General features: G+C 50.3%; 1 protein-coding gene and 2 non-coding genes across 3 annotated transcripts; all 3 read left to right on the forward strand.

Moving 5' to 3' along the window:
• Nucleotides 1-263: 263 nt before the first annotated feature.
• Pabpc4 (poly(A) binding protein cytoplasmic 4) lies at nt 264-16706 on the forward strand. The gene is given in 17 exon segments (XM_055611044.1): nt 264-1328; nt 4917-5110; nt 7049-7164; nt 8290-8429; nt 8752-8846; nt 9991-10128; nt 10559-10654; nt 11930-12202; nt 12474-12561; nt 12667-12786; nt 13224-13310; nt 13420-13547; nt 15096-15161; nt 15163-15190; nt 15291-15421; nt 15646-15746; nt 16392-16706. Coding segments are annotated over 16 exon segments (1983 nt in total). The 5' UTR covers nt 264-1135; the 3' UTR covers nt 15736-15746; nt 16392-16706.
• On the forward strand, nt 9203-9334 carry LOC129680034 (small nucleolar RNA SNORA55). Its single transcript, XR_008720629.1, has one exon. It is a non-coding gene; the product is annotated as a small nucleolar RNA SNORA55 (small nucleolar RNA).
• Nucleotides 10861-10991, forward strand: LOC129680035 (small nucleolar RNA SNORA55). The gene has a single exon (XR_008720630.1). It is a non-coding gene; the product is annotated as a small nucleolar RNA SNORA55 (small nucleolar RNA).
• Nucleotides 16707-17089: the final 383 nt, after the last annotated feature.

Here is a 17089-nt window from a genome sequence, read left to right on the forward strand (position 1 = left end):
GTCCTTTTGTGTAGAAGCAGGCATTTCGCGGGCGCTTCTACGTTACGCCTGTGTGTGGGTGTTGGGGGGCGGGGTGGGGGGGGGGAGAGTCTCGGCTCAATCCCTGCGTGGCTGAGACTCTGACAGGTGCGCGCGGCCGGTCCTCCGAACGCGAGGGGTCGCTGTGGCACCGTGCGGCCGCTTCAGGGTCACTCTCGCGTGGCCTCCCCGCCTCGGGCCCCCGGGGCCGAGTGGGCGGGCACGGCTGCGCCCAGGTCGCGAGGCGCCCTTCGACCAGCAGCGCCCGGGGCGGGCGGGTATAAATGGAGCGGTGGCTGCTCCGGCCACCTCTCTCCGCCCCGGGTCGCGGCAGCCTGCGCCGCCGGTGGGCTCAGCCAGCCTGAAGCCAAAAAGAGAAAAAGCTTAAAAAAATTACAAAAAGCCACAAAACCTTAAAAAAAAAAAAAGAAAGAAGGAAAGGAAAAAGGAAGAAGAAAAGAAGACGAGGAGAAGGAGCCTTGCCGGGAGCCCGCGGGGAAGTGACTTTGGCACGCTTCCGGCCTGCCCGTCCGTCGGCGTCTGTCTGTCCCGCGGTGAGCCGCCCCCGGCCCGCCCCGCACGCCTCCGCGCCGCGTGGCAGCCCTGCGCCCCGGCCGGCCGCACCACGTGTCCGCGCCGCCCTTCGCCGGCACCCGCCAAGACTCGGGTCCCCCTGCCCGGGGCCGCTGAAACCGTAAACCGCCGGGAGCCCGGGGCCTATATTTATCGAGAAACGCGTGTCCCCGAGGCCGCCGTGAGCGCAGCCTCCGGCCGCCTCTTGAGAAATTTGTTTTTGTTTTTTTGGGTTTTTTTGCCCCCCTTTGCGAGGGGATTCCCTACTTGAGTCTTTATTTTTAAACTCCGAGCTAGGACAGCCGGAGAGCACAAACTCCGGGAGAGGGCCATATTGTTGGGGAGAGCCTTTTGTCTCGGAGCTTTTTGAGGTCCCGTGCTAGTCGTCCCGCCCCGGGGCCTCCCTGCTCCGGCATCTCCCGGGTCGCTGGTGCCACCTGTGCGCCGCAGCGCAGGCCGGTGCTCCTAGGAGCCCCTTTTTGTCGTGCAGTGGGCCCTGTAAGAAGTCCTCCTGGCGGGGCTCGGGGTGGTGGGGGGTGGGGACATGAACGCTGCTGCCAGCAGCTACCCCATGGCCTCCTTATACGTGGGCGACCTGCACTCGGACGTCACCGAAGCCATGCTGTACGAAAAGTTCAGTCCTGCGGGGCCTGTGCTGTCCATCCGGGTCTGCCGCGATATGATCACCCGTCGCTCTCTGGGTTATGCCTACGTCAACTTCCAGCAGCCAGCTGACGGTGAGTGGTAGCGGCACGCACACATTCGGGAGATACCGGGGGACCACGGGAGTCCTGTAGGCGGAGGCCGGACTGCCAGGGCTGGGGCAGGACCTGACAGCACGCTGCCAGAGAAGCCGCAGCGGGACGCAAGATACAGTGATTGAGAGCTGGGGCATGTGCCGGCTTCAGTCTTGCTCCCACCACTTGCTAACCTGATGACCTTGGGCTACTGGGTGGGGGCGGGGTGGAGTGTGGGTTGAAATCCAAGGAGGAGATTGTGAATCGGGATAAAGTGACATGGCTGTTCTAGTGCCTCAGGAACCACTCAAGCAGGAGTGGGTTTGTGGTAGACCCTGGCATGGACTGGCACGTCTCCATGAGTTGAAACAGCACCCTCCAAAAGTGCAGGTTGAAGAACAAACGGCTGGCCTTACCCTTACCCTGGATTGAGTCTTGATGAGGGATGGCTTTAGGGTGACGGGAAGCAAGGAGAGAAGTTCATGGAGTAGGCTTGAGTAGTTAGTGTCCCTAGCAGCTTGCCAGGCCAGACCCCCACTGACACCGCCTGTCCTTTGCTGCACTGCTCCGGGGACTTCCCCAGCTCTGCCAAGCCCTAGGGCTATGGAGAATGGTACCCAGGTAGTCTAGGAACATATCACTTGAAATCCACTGGGCAGTTTTTTGCCTCACCTGGGAATGGCGCTTTATGCTCGTCAAAACCCCTTTTGAAGGAAATGGGACCCTTGTGAAAGAAAAGGAACTGCATCGAGTCGGGAGAAGTCTGGCTCCCAGTACAGTGTTCCTGCCACCCCCATCCAGAGGAGTAGAGGCTGCAGGCGAGCCACAAATAAGCACAGAAGAAACCCAACCCAGGGCTGCACGTGACTCCAGATTAAGAGGGAGCAACTGCAGGGACCGGTGGGGGTGGGGGGAGTAGGGCACCAGTCATTCTATGGCAAAGGATCTCCAAGCTCCTGTTCTATTTATTTTGATTTTTTTTTTTTTTTTTTTTTTTTTTGGAGACAGGGTTTCCTGTGTAGCCTGGGCTGAACTGGATTCAGTTTGTAGACTGGCCTCGTACTCACAGTGATCCACCTACCTCTGCCCCCCTGAGGTCTGAGATTAATGGCATGTGCCACCATACCTGGCTTAACCACCCCCCCCCCCCCCCACACACACACTTTTGTCCCCACTTCTTTGAATGGAGCCTTTATTGCCCAAGTACAAAACTGAGGTGAAAATTTTGGTCTAGTTGAGACACTAGGGATTTCTACTGCCAGAGTACTTGGAGCCTAGCTCTGTTGGCCACAGGGACTTAGAGGGTTTGGGGTGAATGGAGTCTCTTAGCTATTATTGCCTGCTCTCTTGACTTCTGAACAGAAGTTGTGTCTCTTAGAGATAGCAGAAGCCATTGGTCAGGGTATCTGCCAGCACATACCTCTGCAAGACTTCTCCCTGCTATAAATAAGTGCAGTCTGATTTGTCAGGCTAAGCTGACTCTGCTGGTGCCATCTTTCTGAAATAGATCAGGAATTGTGTTGGACTGGGTTCCTCTGCTGTTGATATAATGGGGTAGCTCGAGTTTGCAAACCACCTCCTGCAGCCACGCTCCTACCCGATTTTGACGGACTCGCCATAGTCCCCCCTCCGTGTAGATTTAACACACACGCTATCAGAAAGGTTGAGAGAGTGGATCCTCTTGGCTGACGGTTGAGTTTGTTGAGCAGTTTTAGGGAGCTTTTCCCTTTTCTTTGCAAGTGCTAAGGATGAAGTCTGGGTCGCAGGCATATTGGGCAATTGCCTAGGAATGTGCTAGTTCTTGTCCCCCTTTGAAATAAGGGTGCTAAGTTGGGGCTGGAGAGCTGGCTCAGGTTAAGAGGACTGATTGCTCTTGCAGAAGTCCCAGTCATCTATAATAAGATCTGGTGCCCTCTCCCGGCATTCAGGCACACACTCAGGCAGAATACTGTATAAATAATAAAATAAAATTTAAAAAAAAGGTTGGCAAGATGAGAAATCGTTTTTTGAGACAGGGTTTCTCTGTGTAGCCTTGGCTGGCCTGGACTTTGTAGCAGGTTGGCCTTCAACTCACAGCCTGCCATCTGAGTGCCGGGATTAAAGGCACCACACCCGTCTTTACTTTTGTTTTTGTTGTTTTGTTTGTTTGTTTGTTTGTTTTCGAGACAGGGTCTCTGTAGACCTGGTTGTCTTGGAGTTCACTACATAGTGTAGAGCAGGCTGACCTAGAACTCCCAAGATCTACCTTGCCTCTGCTTGTTGTGTGACAAAACCTTTCCCAGAGAGACACAACACACATTTGAGCCCATGTTAGACCAAAGTATGGATACCACTGAAGTCCAGCTTTATGAATTTAAGAGATTTATTAGGGTAACTTGCAGGAATGTGGGTGAAGGGTTGCTTACAGACAGCTGCCTCACTAAAGCCCACCCCAGCATGGGTGACCCCTCACAAAGCTGGGAGCTTGGAGAGTGCTCTTTCCAGGTGCCTCAGCTGTCTAAACCTCTTCCAGGCAGCACACCTTGTTTCTGCTTTTTCCAGCAAGCTGGTCTGAAGTTTTCACAGCTTTTCTCCTGAGAGTCTTGGCAACTCAGCTCCCTTCCAAATGAGGGGGCTCTTAAACACACATACCCAGGAAGGGCCCTAATGAATCTAATCAGTTTCAGGGACTTCCTGAAGTTATTTTGAGCTGTTTTTACCTACCTGTAAAAGGAGCTTTCTTTAGGATGGAGTGTTTATACAATGTTGCTGGGATTAAGAACCCCATGCCCAGCCTGACTGACTAGCCTGTGATCTTTGTGTGCTGAGATTTTAGGCTCATATGCTCCCTACCTTTGACCCAGTTTTACTCCTCCCCATGGAGGGTGTTTAGGTCGTGTTGCATCACTGAAGTCATGATTACGTAAGGAAAAGTGGTCACCACATCTGAGCATCTTTGTTGCCACCAGTGAAGTGTCCAGGGCTCTGGTCCTTCACATTGTCTCTGGTGTCTGGTGGGCTTGGTTGAGCAGTCAAAGAACAACTTGACCTCTACTAGAAGGGAAGGGTGGCCGAATTCCTGAGATTCCATAGAATTCTGATTAGACCTCTGAAAGGTCTAGGCCTCAAGGCAGCAGGGTCTGTGGTGTGGCAGTTTATACTTCCACTCTGATGAGTTACCCTTTTTGTACAAAAATAGTTAATCCTAGATGTAGCAGGTGGCTCTCTGTGTTCAAGGCCAACCTGGCCTTTATGTAGGTTCAAGGACAGTTGGGCTATTTATGTAGAAAGACCCTACCTCAAAAATAAAAAGAACAGCGAGAATATTAAAAAAACAAAAACCTGGGCTGGAGTCTGTGGTTCATTTATTTACTAACTAGCTGCCCAGCTTAGTCACCCTGAAATTGGTTATTTTAGCTCCTCACCTGAGTCAGAGTTGCTGGTGGCAAAAAGTCCCTTAAACTTGAGCTTAGTTCATCTTGGTGCCCTGAGGCTTTTTTTTTTTTTCTTCTTTAATCAGGTATGAATGGTTAGGTGATCTTTCTGGAATGGTGACAGTCATTTTAGCTTATGTTTAGAGTTCTCAATTAAATGTTTCCTCTTTTACAGCCGAGAGGGCCTTGGATACCATGAACTTTGATGTGATCAAGGGAAAGCCAATCCGAATCATGTGGTCTCAGAGGGACCCCTCTTTGCGGAAGTCTGGTGTGGGAAACGTCTTCATCAAGAACCTGGACAAGTCTATAGACAACAAGGCACTTTATGATACCTTTTCAGCTTTTGGAAACATCCTGTCTTGTAAGGTAAGTGTGTACTAAATGGTTTTAGCAGAATGGGTACTGGATCTTGAAAACAAGATAAATGCGATAGCTTTGGGTGTGGTGTACTCTCAAGGCTGAGATAGGAGCTATCTAGGGAATTCAAGGCCAGCCTGGGGTCTAAAAGACTCAAAACAAGATACTGTCATAAGGAAGGGTGCCTTACTTAGAAATAGCCAGTTGGGTATGATGACTTTCAATGCTGGAAATGGACTGTCTCCTTCCTTCAGTTCTGGGGACTGATACAGCCTGGTGCATGTTAGGCAAATTATCGACACTGAGGGTAGCTTTTGTTCTTACATTTAGGTATTTAGTGGCGCGCTTTAGTGACAGGTATGGTTTCATTATGGCATTTTCATGCATATATGCACTGTATCTTGATCACATCACCCCCCCCCCCCTTGCCACCTCTTAGCCTGACCCCCGTAATCCCATCCTTGCTTCTTGACTGCTGTGTCTGTGCGGGTATAAGGGTGTGACCCAGTGCATTTCATCAGGGTGGTTGTCCATAGCCCTCTTCTCCATGGCTTCAGAAAGCTCTGATAAGGTCCAGCAAGCTCTATCCCCAGCCCTCTTTGCTTTTTATTTGAGACATTTCACCAAAGCGCCTAGTCTGGCCTTGAATTTGGGATTGTCCCATTTCTCGGCATTCTGAATAGCTGTTATTAGAGGTCTACCACTAGGCAAAGGCTCATCCCCTCAGCTGGGTCCCACTCTGGGAATGCAGTGTTCACAGAAGAACTTCTAGGTAGTCTCAGCCATGGCCTCATGTAACAACAGAGTATGTGTGTTTGTTGGGTTTTCAGATCTTGGCTGTTTTAGAACCAGCTCTGTGGGCTAGGCTGTCCTCCAACACACAGAGCCTGCCTCTGCTTCCCAGGTGCTGGGATTAAAGGTGTGTGCCGCCATGCCCAGCTGCTTTGAACTCTGTAGCATGTAGCCAAGGATGGTTCATGCTTCTTGCTCCCAAAGATTATAAGATTATAGATGTGTACAACCACACCCAGTCTATGTGGTATAGAGAAGTTGACCTCCAGGCTTGCATTCTGGGCAAGCAGTCTGCCAGATAGGCTCCAGCCCTTTGCCAGGTGTTGTTTGCTTATTCAACCCCCTTCTCGGCCTTCATGTTGCCTATTGGAAGCATGAACAGTCTTTATTTTGGAGAGGATAGAAGCCCATTGTTTCCAGGAGCCTTACTTAATCATCTTAGAGGCACTAGTTAACTGTATTCTGTAACTTTCAGATGGTGGCTGTTTACATAGCCAACACTTGAGAGACTTGAATTCTCGTTGCCATTCCCCCCCTCTCCCCAGGGTTTCTCTGTGTAGCCTTCTTGGGTGTCCTGGGCTCAATTTTTAGATCAGGCTGGCCTCAGAGCAATCTGCCTCCCTGAGTGCTGAGATTACAGGAGTACACCACCATGCCCAGCTGAGACTTGAATTCTTTTGTGGACTTGGTAACAGTTTGTCTTTCTGAGCACTTTGGTTTGTATGCCGATATCTCATGGGTTTGTTTTTTCTGAGTATTATTTATGCTGATGATTGAACCTAGGGCCTTGCCAGCGCTATGCAGGTGCTCTAATACGGAGCTGCAGTCTCTAGCCACCTGCCCCCCTTATTTTTCAATAAGTACATTTGAAAAAAAGCCTGGACTTGTTGCATAGGAAGGGCTCTGGGTTTGACCCCTAGAACCCATGTGAAAACTGGGCATGGGGCCATGCATGTGACAGCAGTGCTAGGGAGGCAGAAATAGGAGGATCCTGGGGCCTGCGTGTCGGGCTGACCTGGCTGACAAACACAGCTTGATAGAAACAGACTAATGGTGGCAGCAGTTGTAAGTGGGTGCTTGGTTGAGCTGTGCAGTGGGTGGTCCCAGCTGGCGCATCGGCCAGTACACCCAGGTGATCTGCCTTTTCTTTGACAGGTGGTTTGTGATGAGAATGGCTCTAAGGGTTATGCTTTTGTCCACTTCGAGACCCAAGAGGCTGCCGACAAGGCCATCGAGAAGATGAATGGCATGCTCCTCAATGACCGCAAAGTGTGAGTGTCCCAGTCTGGAGCGACAACCATCGCATGAGCCAGCCATGGCCCCACCTCGGTATTAACTGGCACACACAAGGCGGCTACTGGTTCTCTCGGCCCAAGTGTGGCCTGCTCCTACCTCTCCACTCCAGGGCTGGTGAGTCTCCCTGCCCGGGCCATGGCAGCCCTTTTGACTTGCCACGGTCGGCTCCCTGCCCGAGCCATGGCCTGCCTGCTGCCTCTCCCTTAAAGGCATTCATCTGTGGGTTTTGTGAGCATCAACAACTGGGGCTGGCTAGGAGACAGCTCTGAGCCCACTCTGAGCAGGGGTCTTGGCCAGCGGCAGAGTGGAGAGGCCCTGGGCTGACCAGGAGCTGGATACTAGCTATGTGACCTTGGCTTTCCTGTCGGGTCTGCCCATGGGTCTCCTGCTAGGCGTTTTTGGCACCAAATTGACCTAGTTCTTCCCTCTGAGCTGTAACATTTCACTGTATGCATAATTTGCATTTGCTTCATTTACACACAGTGAAAAGTCCATCCCTTTATAGAGACACTGCATGACATCTTGTCATTACTGTGGGGTTGGGGAGGAGCTCAGCAGAACCATGTGTGGAAAGGCATAAGAACTATTTCATTTGGCTATTATGAGCAACAGTCATTTCTGTTCTTTGTGGTCCGAATAGACAAGGCTGTGTTTATGTCTGTGTCAGGAAACATTTTCCTATTAAGGATACCAGATGATACAGCAGGGAAGCAAAAGTTGCCTCTGATTGCAGCAGTCTCACTGCTAGACTAACCACTGTTAACAGTTTGGTTTGTATCCTTCCAGACGTTTTCTATGCATTTACATAGATGCACAGAAATGAGCGTTTTAAAAACATGGTCGTCAGGTTTCTTCACGAAGGCAGTGTGATGTGGTAGGAGTGGCCCTGGTCTGAACCAGGAGCCCTGGGACTGGTCCTTGCAGGATAGTCCCACCTCTTTCTTTTTCTGCTGGGGACTTGGGGCATCTGAGCTTGTGGTGGATGGGGTCTTCGTGTGTTTTAAGCCTCTCCTGTCAGCTTTAATCTGCATTCCTTTGGGCCCTTGGAAATCATGTTGTTCCTTCTGAGTAATCAACTATTACTCATGGTTTCTTTGTAGGTTTGTGGGCAGATTCAAGTCTCGAAAGGAGCGGGAAGCTGAGCTTGGAGCCAAGGCCAAGGAATTCACCAATGTTTATATCAAAAACTTTGGGGAAGAGGTGGATGATGAGAATCTGAAAGAGCTCTTTAGCCAATTTGGTAAGTTGGGGTCTGGAGTCCACGGGTCCACTCTTGTACTGACTATCACCTCAAGAAATAATTTGTTTTTACTTAAACAAGGCCCCTTAATTACCTCAGGGTCAGAGGGTGACTGTAGAGACCAGCCTTTTTCTCTTGGCTCCTTTTAACTCTTTTCCTTACAAGGTTATTCCAGGTGCTTGGTTGGTTTTCAGACCAGGCATGGTACCTCTTTCTGTCTCAGACTCATCGGTCAGAGATTTGCGCCAGCTGAGTTAGTACAGGAAGTCTTCTTGAGCTGTGGTAGACTGATGTCACTAATCATTTTGTCCTTTGGTAACAGGTAAGACCCTCAGTGTCAAGGTGATGAGAGATCCAAGTGGGAAATCCAAAGGCTTTGGCTTTGTAAGTTACGAAAAACACGAGGATGCCAATAAGGTGAGAGTACTGTGAGGGTCGGGAGGCCTGTGTGCGGAGTGTGGTGGAGGTGGGGCTCTGCCCAGCATGCCAGTGACGCCAGTTAATGTATCCACCGGATCACCAAGCATTTATTTGTTCATGCCTTGGCTACTTGTGAAGGGTTAGGAGGAGTGGTTGTTCCCGTTCTTGGGTAGGGAAACCAAAGCCTCTTGACTGGTGGAGCAGTATGCTGGACTGGTAACCTACAAAAACCTGAAAAGTTGAGTACAGCTAGGTCATCAGCCATGGCTCATGGCACCTGCCCAAATTTATACAGATACTGGGGCTTGGATTCCCCTCCCCCCCAACACACGTACACACTTCCTGTGCCCGCCGCACTTGAATCTTTCCCAGTCCTGCTGCTTGGTGCCGCTCTGGGGACAGATGGTGCTACAGTAGAGCAGAGGAAATCCAGACGGGTCGCTTCCATTTGTCCTGGGGCCTGTCTCTACAGCTCTGCCACACTTCCTCCTCGAAGATGTTGGAGCTGGGTGTGGTATTTAAGAACAAAAGAGCTGTGTGCACCAGTAACTCATTTAGATGCTAACCCTACTTTCCAGATGAGTCTGGAATTAGCGTAGCAAGCGTCAAGGATGGGATGAAGCAGGTTGGTGCTCAGTCAGGAAGTGTGGGCATAAGGTTATTGTGTAATTCAAATGCTGATTTCTGTAACACCCCCGTCCCCATATCTGGCTGCAGTCCTTGTTCTGAGACTCTCCTGTCACGGTGTTGTGTAAATGCTGCTCCTCAAATGTCCCCTGATGTGTCAATAAAGCAGCTTACAGCCACAAGTCACTGAGCAGGGCTGGACTTCCTGCCAGCTAGGGGAGGAAAAGTTAGAAAGGGGGGAATTCAGCCATAGGAGAGGTCCAAGAGACACTCTGAGAACTCAAGTGCAAGTATCTCTGGGATGTATGCTGGGGGAAGACAAATTGGCAAAGACTGCTCAGTTCTTGTGAAGTTTATGAAAGAGTCAGTTATTTGTGCGATAGCTAGGTTAAGAGAAAAACCAAGAAACACAGTTGTGTACAAACAACATTAACAGGGAAATGTGCTGACTCTGCAGCAGATCAAGTCTCTACACTGCATCTTCATTAAAGACGCATGTTCTCTTTCTGTCTAGGCTGTGGAAGAAATGAATGGAAAAGAAATGAGTGGGAAAGCCATATTTGTAGGTCGTGCACAGAAAAAAGTAGAGCGACAGGCTGAATTAAAACGGAAATTTGAGCAGTTGAAGCAGGAGAGAATTAGTCGGTACCAGGTGAGGTGGGGTGTTTGCAAAGCGCCCCTAGTGTTTTTAACTTCTCTTTGGGGAGATGTGGCGTCTGGGCTTACTCTCCTACAAAGATCAGGTATAAAGTCTGTAACCTACCAAACTACTGAGCAGGGACAATGACTCAGGCCCCTGTGATCTGAAAGTGTCCACTTACTGCTCTTTGCTGTGTGGGTTCATTTTCCTTAAATTGGTGCCCCTTTTGGGGTAGTAGCTGAACCCTGGAGGGTGAGTGGTTGGCCATGGTGTCACTTGTGGAGGTGACATGGCCTGCCGCGGCATTTACAGCGCAGGAGTTGCTCGACCTGGGCTAACGTCAGAACCCTGCAGGGTTTGTGTGTGTCCTAAGTGTGTTCTGGGCCCTGCACTTGGGGATGACCATGTATAGAGGTGTGACTGACAGTAATCCCTTTTCCAGGGAGTGAATCTCTATATTAAGAACTTGGATGACACCATTGATGATGAGAAATTAAGGAAAGAGTTTTCTCCTTTTGGATCAATCACCAGTGCTAAGGTAACAGGGAGTACTGGTGTGGGTCTGGAAACAAACAATATTCTGTTGCTGGGTTATTGGCGTTAGCTGTTGGTGATCCTGAGTACATCGCTGTTCTAGCATATACACCTCTCTCCTGATGCCCCTGAGAGGCGTGCTCTGGAGAGGCAGGTTTTGAGAGGTTTCCTACTTCTACTGGAACTTCCTTCCTCCCTGTCGTGCCCTCTGCACTCAAATCTTTCCCAGTCCTGCTGCTTGGTGCCGCTCTGGGGACAGATGGTGCTACAGTAGAGCAGAGGAAATCCAGACGGGTCGCTTCCATTGTCCTGGGGCCTGTCTCTACAGCTCTGCCACACTTCCCTCCGTTGACAAGAAAGTTGGGCTGGCCAGCCCTGCTTATGGGCACAGGCTGCAGCATGTCCTTGGCAGTTAGGGAGTGTGACACCAGTGTCTAGAATGTGCTGACAATTTGCTGCTTGGTAGAGGTGTAGCAGTTGCCACAAGGCCATTAGTTAAAAGGGCTGGGTGGCTGAGGAGGATTTGATGGCCTGCCCTGGCCCCGTAGTGTAAGATGTTAATATTTGTATTGGTGTGGGGTTGGAATGTTGTATTTAAGTGATATCCCTTTTGGGGTACTGACAAAGAACCCTCATGGGGAGTCAGGGTAGTTATGGAGATGACATGTAACTGCTTTTTGATGGTTCTGTCAGACTCTGGTTATCCCAGTTTCTCTTGGTGCCACCATTTGACTGGCCTTGTTGGAATGTCCCCTTCAAAGTCTAATACCCTCCAGTCCCAGGTGCTGTTTGTTTTCAAAGATTATGGCAGGGCACTATTCCAGTATTGTTCATCTTGCTGGGCTGAGGGTGCCGACACACACAAGGCACAGGAAAAGAAAAGATGCTGGTGGCTGGGTCTGCGGCAGGACCCCAAGGACCTGCAGCTGCGGCATATTCAGGGTTGTCTTAGGGAATGTAGAAACCGAGGCTCAGGGGTCCCCTAAGACTGATTAGAATCTTGGTTCCCTGTCCTCCACGTAACTGCCTCCCACAAACTATGGTAGCAGTCATTGATGACCTGAAAAAACCTAGAAGCCACAATTAGTTGATTTTGTTGTTACTGTTTGTTTGTTTGTTTGTTGTTTTTAAGGTGGGTTTTCATAGCTGCTTTTGAGCGCCTGAACCTCCTCCCTCTGCCCCCTAAGTGCTGACCTAGCTCAGTGGGCTTTTTGTTTGTTTTGGCTCTTAATAGCCATGCTTTTCTCACCACAAACCTCAGCAGCTGATCTCTTTGTAGGTAATGCTGGAAGATGGAAGGAGCAAAGGGTTTGGCTTTGTCTGTTTCTCATCTCCTGAAGAGGCAACCAAAGCGGTCACCGAGATGAATGGACGCATTGTGGGCTCCAAGCCGCTGTATGTCGCCCTGGCCCAGAGGAAAGAGGAGCGGAAAGCCCACCTGACAAATCAGTACATGCAGCGTGTGGCTGGGATGAGAGCGCTCCCTGCCAATGCCATCTTAAATCAGTTCCAGCCTGCCGCTGGCGGCTACTTTGTGCCAGCAGTTCCACAGGTGAGTCTGCCAGGTGGTCGTGGCAGCTGCTTCGGTATCCTGCAGCTGGGGAGAGGGGTTTGGGTGCTAGTGTTCAAGAAAGAAAGAAAGATGGAATTAACCTGTGATCATGGTATACGTGGCAGAGGAGGAGTAAAACCGCCCATTGGCCAATCGGCTTTTGAGTAGAGTGCTGTTCACTCAAGTAATTAGCCCACTGAAAGGTGAGGGAGACAGGACTCTGGTGTGGGTTCAGGCTCTTAAGATTATTTGGGTGCTCTTCCCCCTCTAGGCTCAGGGAAGACCTCCATATTACACGCCTAACCAGTTAGCACAGATGAGGCCTAATCCACGCTGGCAGCAAGGCGGGAGACCTCAGGGTAGGTATTGCGAAGCAGGGCTTTGCTCACCAGGGTGTGCCTGTCTGGTCCACCCAACACCTGGCCAGCCTTGGCTTGTGGTGAGCATCCTTGTCTCCTCACCAGGCTTCCAAGGAATGCCAAGTGCTCTGCGGCAGTCTGGGCCTCGTCCAGCTCTTCGCCACCTGGCTCCAACTGGTAATGCTCCGGCCTCTCGTGGCCTTCCTACTTCTGCTCAGAGAGTCGGTGAGCAAATTGGCCTGTAGAAGTGTGGCCGGGGAGGAGGGGATCAGGATGACTAGTTTGTCAGCCCAGGACTCGCTTTCCTAAGTCCTGGTTCTGTCTCCTTAGCTGTTACTTAGGTAGTAGGTCCTTCATTCAGGAGTGTGACATGTGGGTCCTGGGTGTGTTGGTAGCTTTGAACATTCTTTGCTCATCGGTGTCGTGTGGAAGGTCAACCAGAAGTATTCTGTCTAGATCATAACAGACAACGTGCTGTTGAGAGGGCGGGGGACAAGGAAATGTTTGGAGTGTGTCGTATTCTAAATGTGCAAAGACTTCGGTGGTGTCCTTTGGCCCTGTGAGGGACATGTGCGATCGTGTTTTGGAAATTCTTCTTCCGTGGGACGTGGCCAGTTGGGCCTCTCTGCCAACACTGATGTGCGTTTGCTGGTCTGTTGTAGGGTCTGAGTGCCCGGACCGCTTGGCTATGGACTTTGGTGGGGCTGGTGCCGCCCAGCAAGGGCTGACTGACAGCTGCCAGTCTGGAGGTGGTATTGGGTGCACACAGAAGGGGGAAAGCTGGGATCTGCCGGGCCTTTTTTTTTTTTTTTTTTGCCCAGGCTGATACGCTTTAATTATGCTTGTTCTTTCCACAAGGCGTGCCTGCAGCTGTGCCAAACCTTGCACCCCGTGCCACAGTTGCTGCTGCTGCTCCAAGGGCTGTGGCGCCTTACAAATATGCCTCCAGTGTCCGCAGCCCTCACCCCGCCATCCAGCCGCTGCAGGTGAGGCCCACCAGAGCCGTGAAGGCATTTGTCATGTTTGTGCTCAGTTTTAAAGATGCCTTGTTTTGATTCCTCTTAACAGGTTTCATGCCTCTTCTTCTGTGTGGGGACTCAGGCATTGTCCCTGAGAGCAACATGCTTGAAAGCCTTCTGATTAGTAACAGTTAAGAAATCTGAAAAAGCAGCAGGTCCCTCCATGACACATAAATAAAACTCAGCTTCAAGGCTAAGGACTGGCTTACTTGGTGGTCTTTAAAGCTTAAGCCCAGACTTTAATCCCAGCACCCAAATAAGAGGGCTGGAGAAGACCTGAGCTCACATTCCAAGCACAGATGTCAAAGCTGACATCTGTGGTGGTGTCCCCAGCACTGCCGACCTGTGGGCTAGCCTGCATAGCCAGTGTAGTGAGCTCTCTTTTCCTTGAGAGACCATGTCTTAGAAAATAAGGTGACTTTGACCTCCTGCCTACACCTGTGCACTTGCCACATATAGCACAGAAATTTCTAGGCAGGGTGGACCATGCTTGTAATGTCAGGGAGGCAAAACCTGGAAGATCCCTGAGGCTTGTTGGCTGGGCAGCCTCGCCTGCTGGCAGATTCCAGACCAGGGGGATGAAGGTTAGTGGGTGGTGCCTGAGGACCAAGCCCCAGGGTTTCCATCCACTAGGGAGAAAAGGCTTCCCAGAATGTGGGAGGCTTAGGTCGCCCGTTAACTTCCACTAAGTGTGAGCCAAGGTACAGCCGGTTTGTTTCAGAGCTTGGTGGCAGGTTGCTGTGGCTGCATGCGCGCAGCTTTGCTGGAGGCCTTGTACAGACAGTGCCAACAAACAGCCGCTTTGTGAATCATTCTTATCTCTACGTGGGGGTTTCTTGGAGCTGGTTTGTGAGTTGTCTTTCACCTGAGAGGCCTTTTAGTGTTTTGTGTTAAAAAAAAAAAACAAAACATCTGAAGGTCAGCACTCAGCTACATACTGAGTTCAAGGCCAGCCTGGGTTAGGAGAGACTACATGAAAAACCAAAACATCTGGTAAGATGGTGGTGAGGTATATTTTAAGACTTTTGATTCTCAGTCTTTGGCTCCATTTGTACTGGAAATAACGATGTAAAGGAAACCTTGGAAGAAAAAACTGCATGTATAGGCATTTAATTTGCTACTGGCACATGCTTATAATTTCAGCCCTTGAGAGTTGGAGACAAGTGGATCAAGAATTCAAGGCCAGCCAAGACAACATGAACAACACAATTATGTTTCCTGTGGCCTGATTTTTTTTTTACTGCAGGGCCTTGGATTGTTAGGGAAGTGGAACAGCAGTGAACGCTCACCCATCATGGCGGGTTTGCTTGGTGAGGACTATGGCTCCTCCTGATTGCCATTTTCAGCTAGTTTTCATGTTTCATTCCATTCTGTCTTCCCTGACCTTGTTCCCTAAGAACAGGATTAGGTCTTTAAGCACAGGACAGCTGTCTCCGTTCCTTTCTCACATGGGCTCTTGTTGAGATGTTCAGCTTGTGTGTCTTAGTGCTAACTCCTGCCTGTTGTGGTTCACAGGCACCACAGCCTGCAGTCCATGTCCAGGGGCAGGAGCCACTGACGGCCTCCATGTTGGCTGCAGCACCCCCCCCAGGAACAGAAGCAGATGCTGGGTAAGTGTCCCGCATACCACCGGGAGGCCGGTGGGCCTGACACCATGTTCGTGCTCGATGGGGTTGGATGCTGTTGTGATGCCAGCTGTTCTGCCCACAGGGGAGCGCTTGTTCCCGCTCATCCAGACAATGCATTCAAACCTGGCTGGAAAGATCACGGGAATGCTGCTAGAGATCGACAACTCTGAGCTGCTCCACATGCTGGAGTCCCCGGAGTCCCTCCGCTCCAAGGTGAGCTGCTCTTCAGGCCTGCAAGAGAATAGGGTGGGGGGTGTTGAGAAAGGTTTGCCCCTGTGACTACCTTCCATGCCTCATCAGTGGTCTGGGCTATTGCTAACGGTATATAGCTCTTCTCCTGGAGAGCTAGCACCAGGAGAAGCCCAGGGCTCCTCTGGGTGGACCGGGGAAAGATGGCTAGCTCTCCTCAGTCGCTGAGCACCCGGGGGTCTTCACAGGTGGATGAAGCTGTGGCAGTCCTGCAGGCTCATCATGCCAAGAAAGAAGCTGCCCAGAAGGTGGGCACTGTTGCTGCTGCTACCTCCTAGACAAGGAAAAAGTACGTTTGACTGTTTTTCTGCCCCTTTTTTGTTTGTTGGTTGGTTTGGCTTGGCTTTTCGCATAGGATCTCAGTATATGCCCTTGAATTCACTCAGAATGCTGGGATTATAGGCATAACACCTGCCTGTGATCCCAGCTGCCCATGTGGCTAAGGCAGGCAATCACCAGTGCCCAGTTTCCATTCTGAGCAACATAGAAGGTCCCCAACAAAAGCAGTTTTCTTAGAAAGCACAAGATCACATGGCTCAGCATTTCAAGGCCCAGTGCCCCTACCTCATAAAGATGAAAAACCTTCCTGGCCTGAAATAGTGACAGAAGGAAATAGTTCTCGCAGTCACTGTCACAAAACCTGCCTGCTGTCTGTATGTGCCTTTCTTGCTGGGCCTGAGGTCCATGAGGTTGTGTGTGCACTATCTAGCTGGGAGTGCAGACAAAAACAATATTGGGGTTGCAACACCCAATGGCAGTGACTTCAGAGAGCTGTGGCCTCTGCCCACAAGGCTTAGGAAAGAACGAACTAGGACTATAGCGGGCTTCTTTACATAGAGAAAGGAGAGAGTGATGGACACTATAGAGTTAAGCTGTGTGGGGCGGCTGGCTCTTCAGCATGCTTGCTTATTGGTGTTGGTGTTTCTCTTTCCAGGAGTCAAAAGCCAGATAACCCCTCACGGCATTCAGCTAAGATCTGAAGACTTCCTAGTTTGTCTGTGGACCTCCACACCAAGAACCACGAGTTACAAATTCAATAGGTCATTTTGTATCAAAAGGTCAATTATGAAGCACCTAGAATTTTTCAATTATGAGAATATATTCTCTGGGTTCTGCTCTGGCCCAGATGGTGATAACTTTTTTTTTCTATTGTGGGTTTCTGATCCCCCCCCCCCCCCCAGAAATTGGTTTTGATGTACCCAAGACTTAAGTTTCTCAATAAAGAAAAAAATCTCTACAAAACTTGTCATTTGTGTGTTGCAGATTGTTTTTTTCTTCTGTAATTTTGGGCTTTTCGAAGTACTGTTGTGCTCTGAGCGTATCAGATGAATTTACTTTTTTTAAAAAAAAAATTTAGTAGCAGTCTGGAGAGATGGCTCTGCTTTTCCAAAGGACCCAGGTTCAATTCCCAGCACCCACATGGCAGCTCACAGCTGTGTATACCAATTCCAAGGGATCTGACACCTCCACGCTAATGCATAAAATAAAGCTATGAGCTTTTGTTTAAAAATTTCTTTTTAGAACAGTTTAGGGTTAGTGAGGCTGGGATAAGTTAAATGTGGGGCTGGCAGGGAGCTTGCCTGCCTGTACCAAGCCCTGGGCTCAAACTGCCAACACTTGCCCCCCCCCCCC

This window comes from Psammomys obesus, unplaced genomic scaffold, assembly GCF_907164565.1.
Source record: "Psammomys obesus unplaced genomic scaffold, mPsaObe1.curated_primary_1811, whole genome shotgun sequence".
Taxonomy (NCBI): Eukaryota; Metazoa; Chordata; class Mammalia; order Rodentia; family Muridae; genus Psammomys; species Psammomys obesus.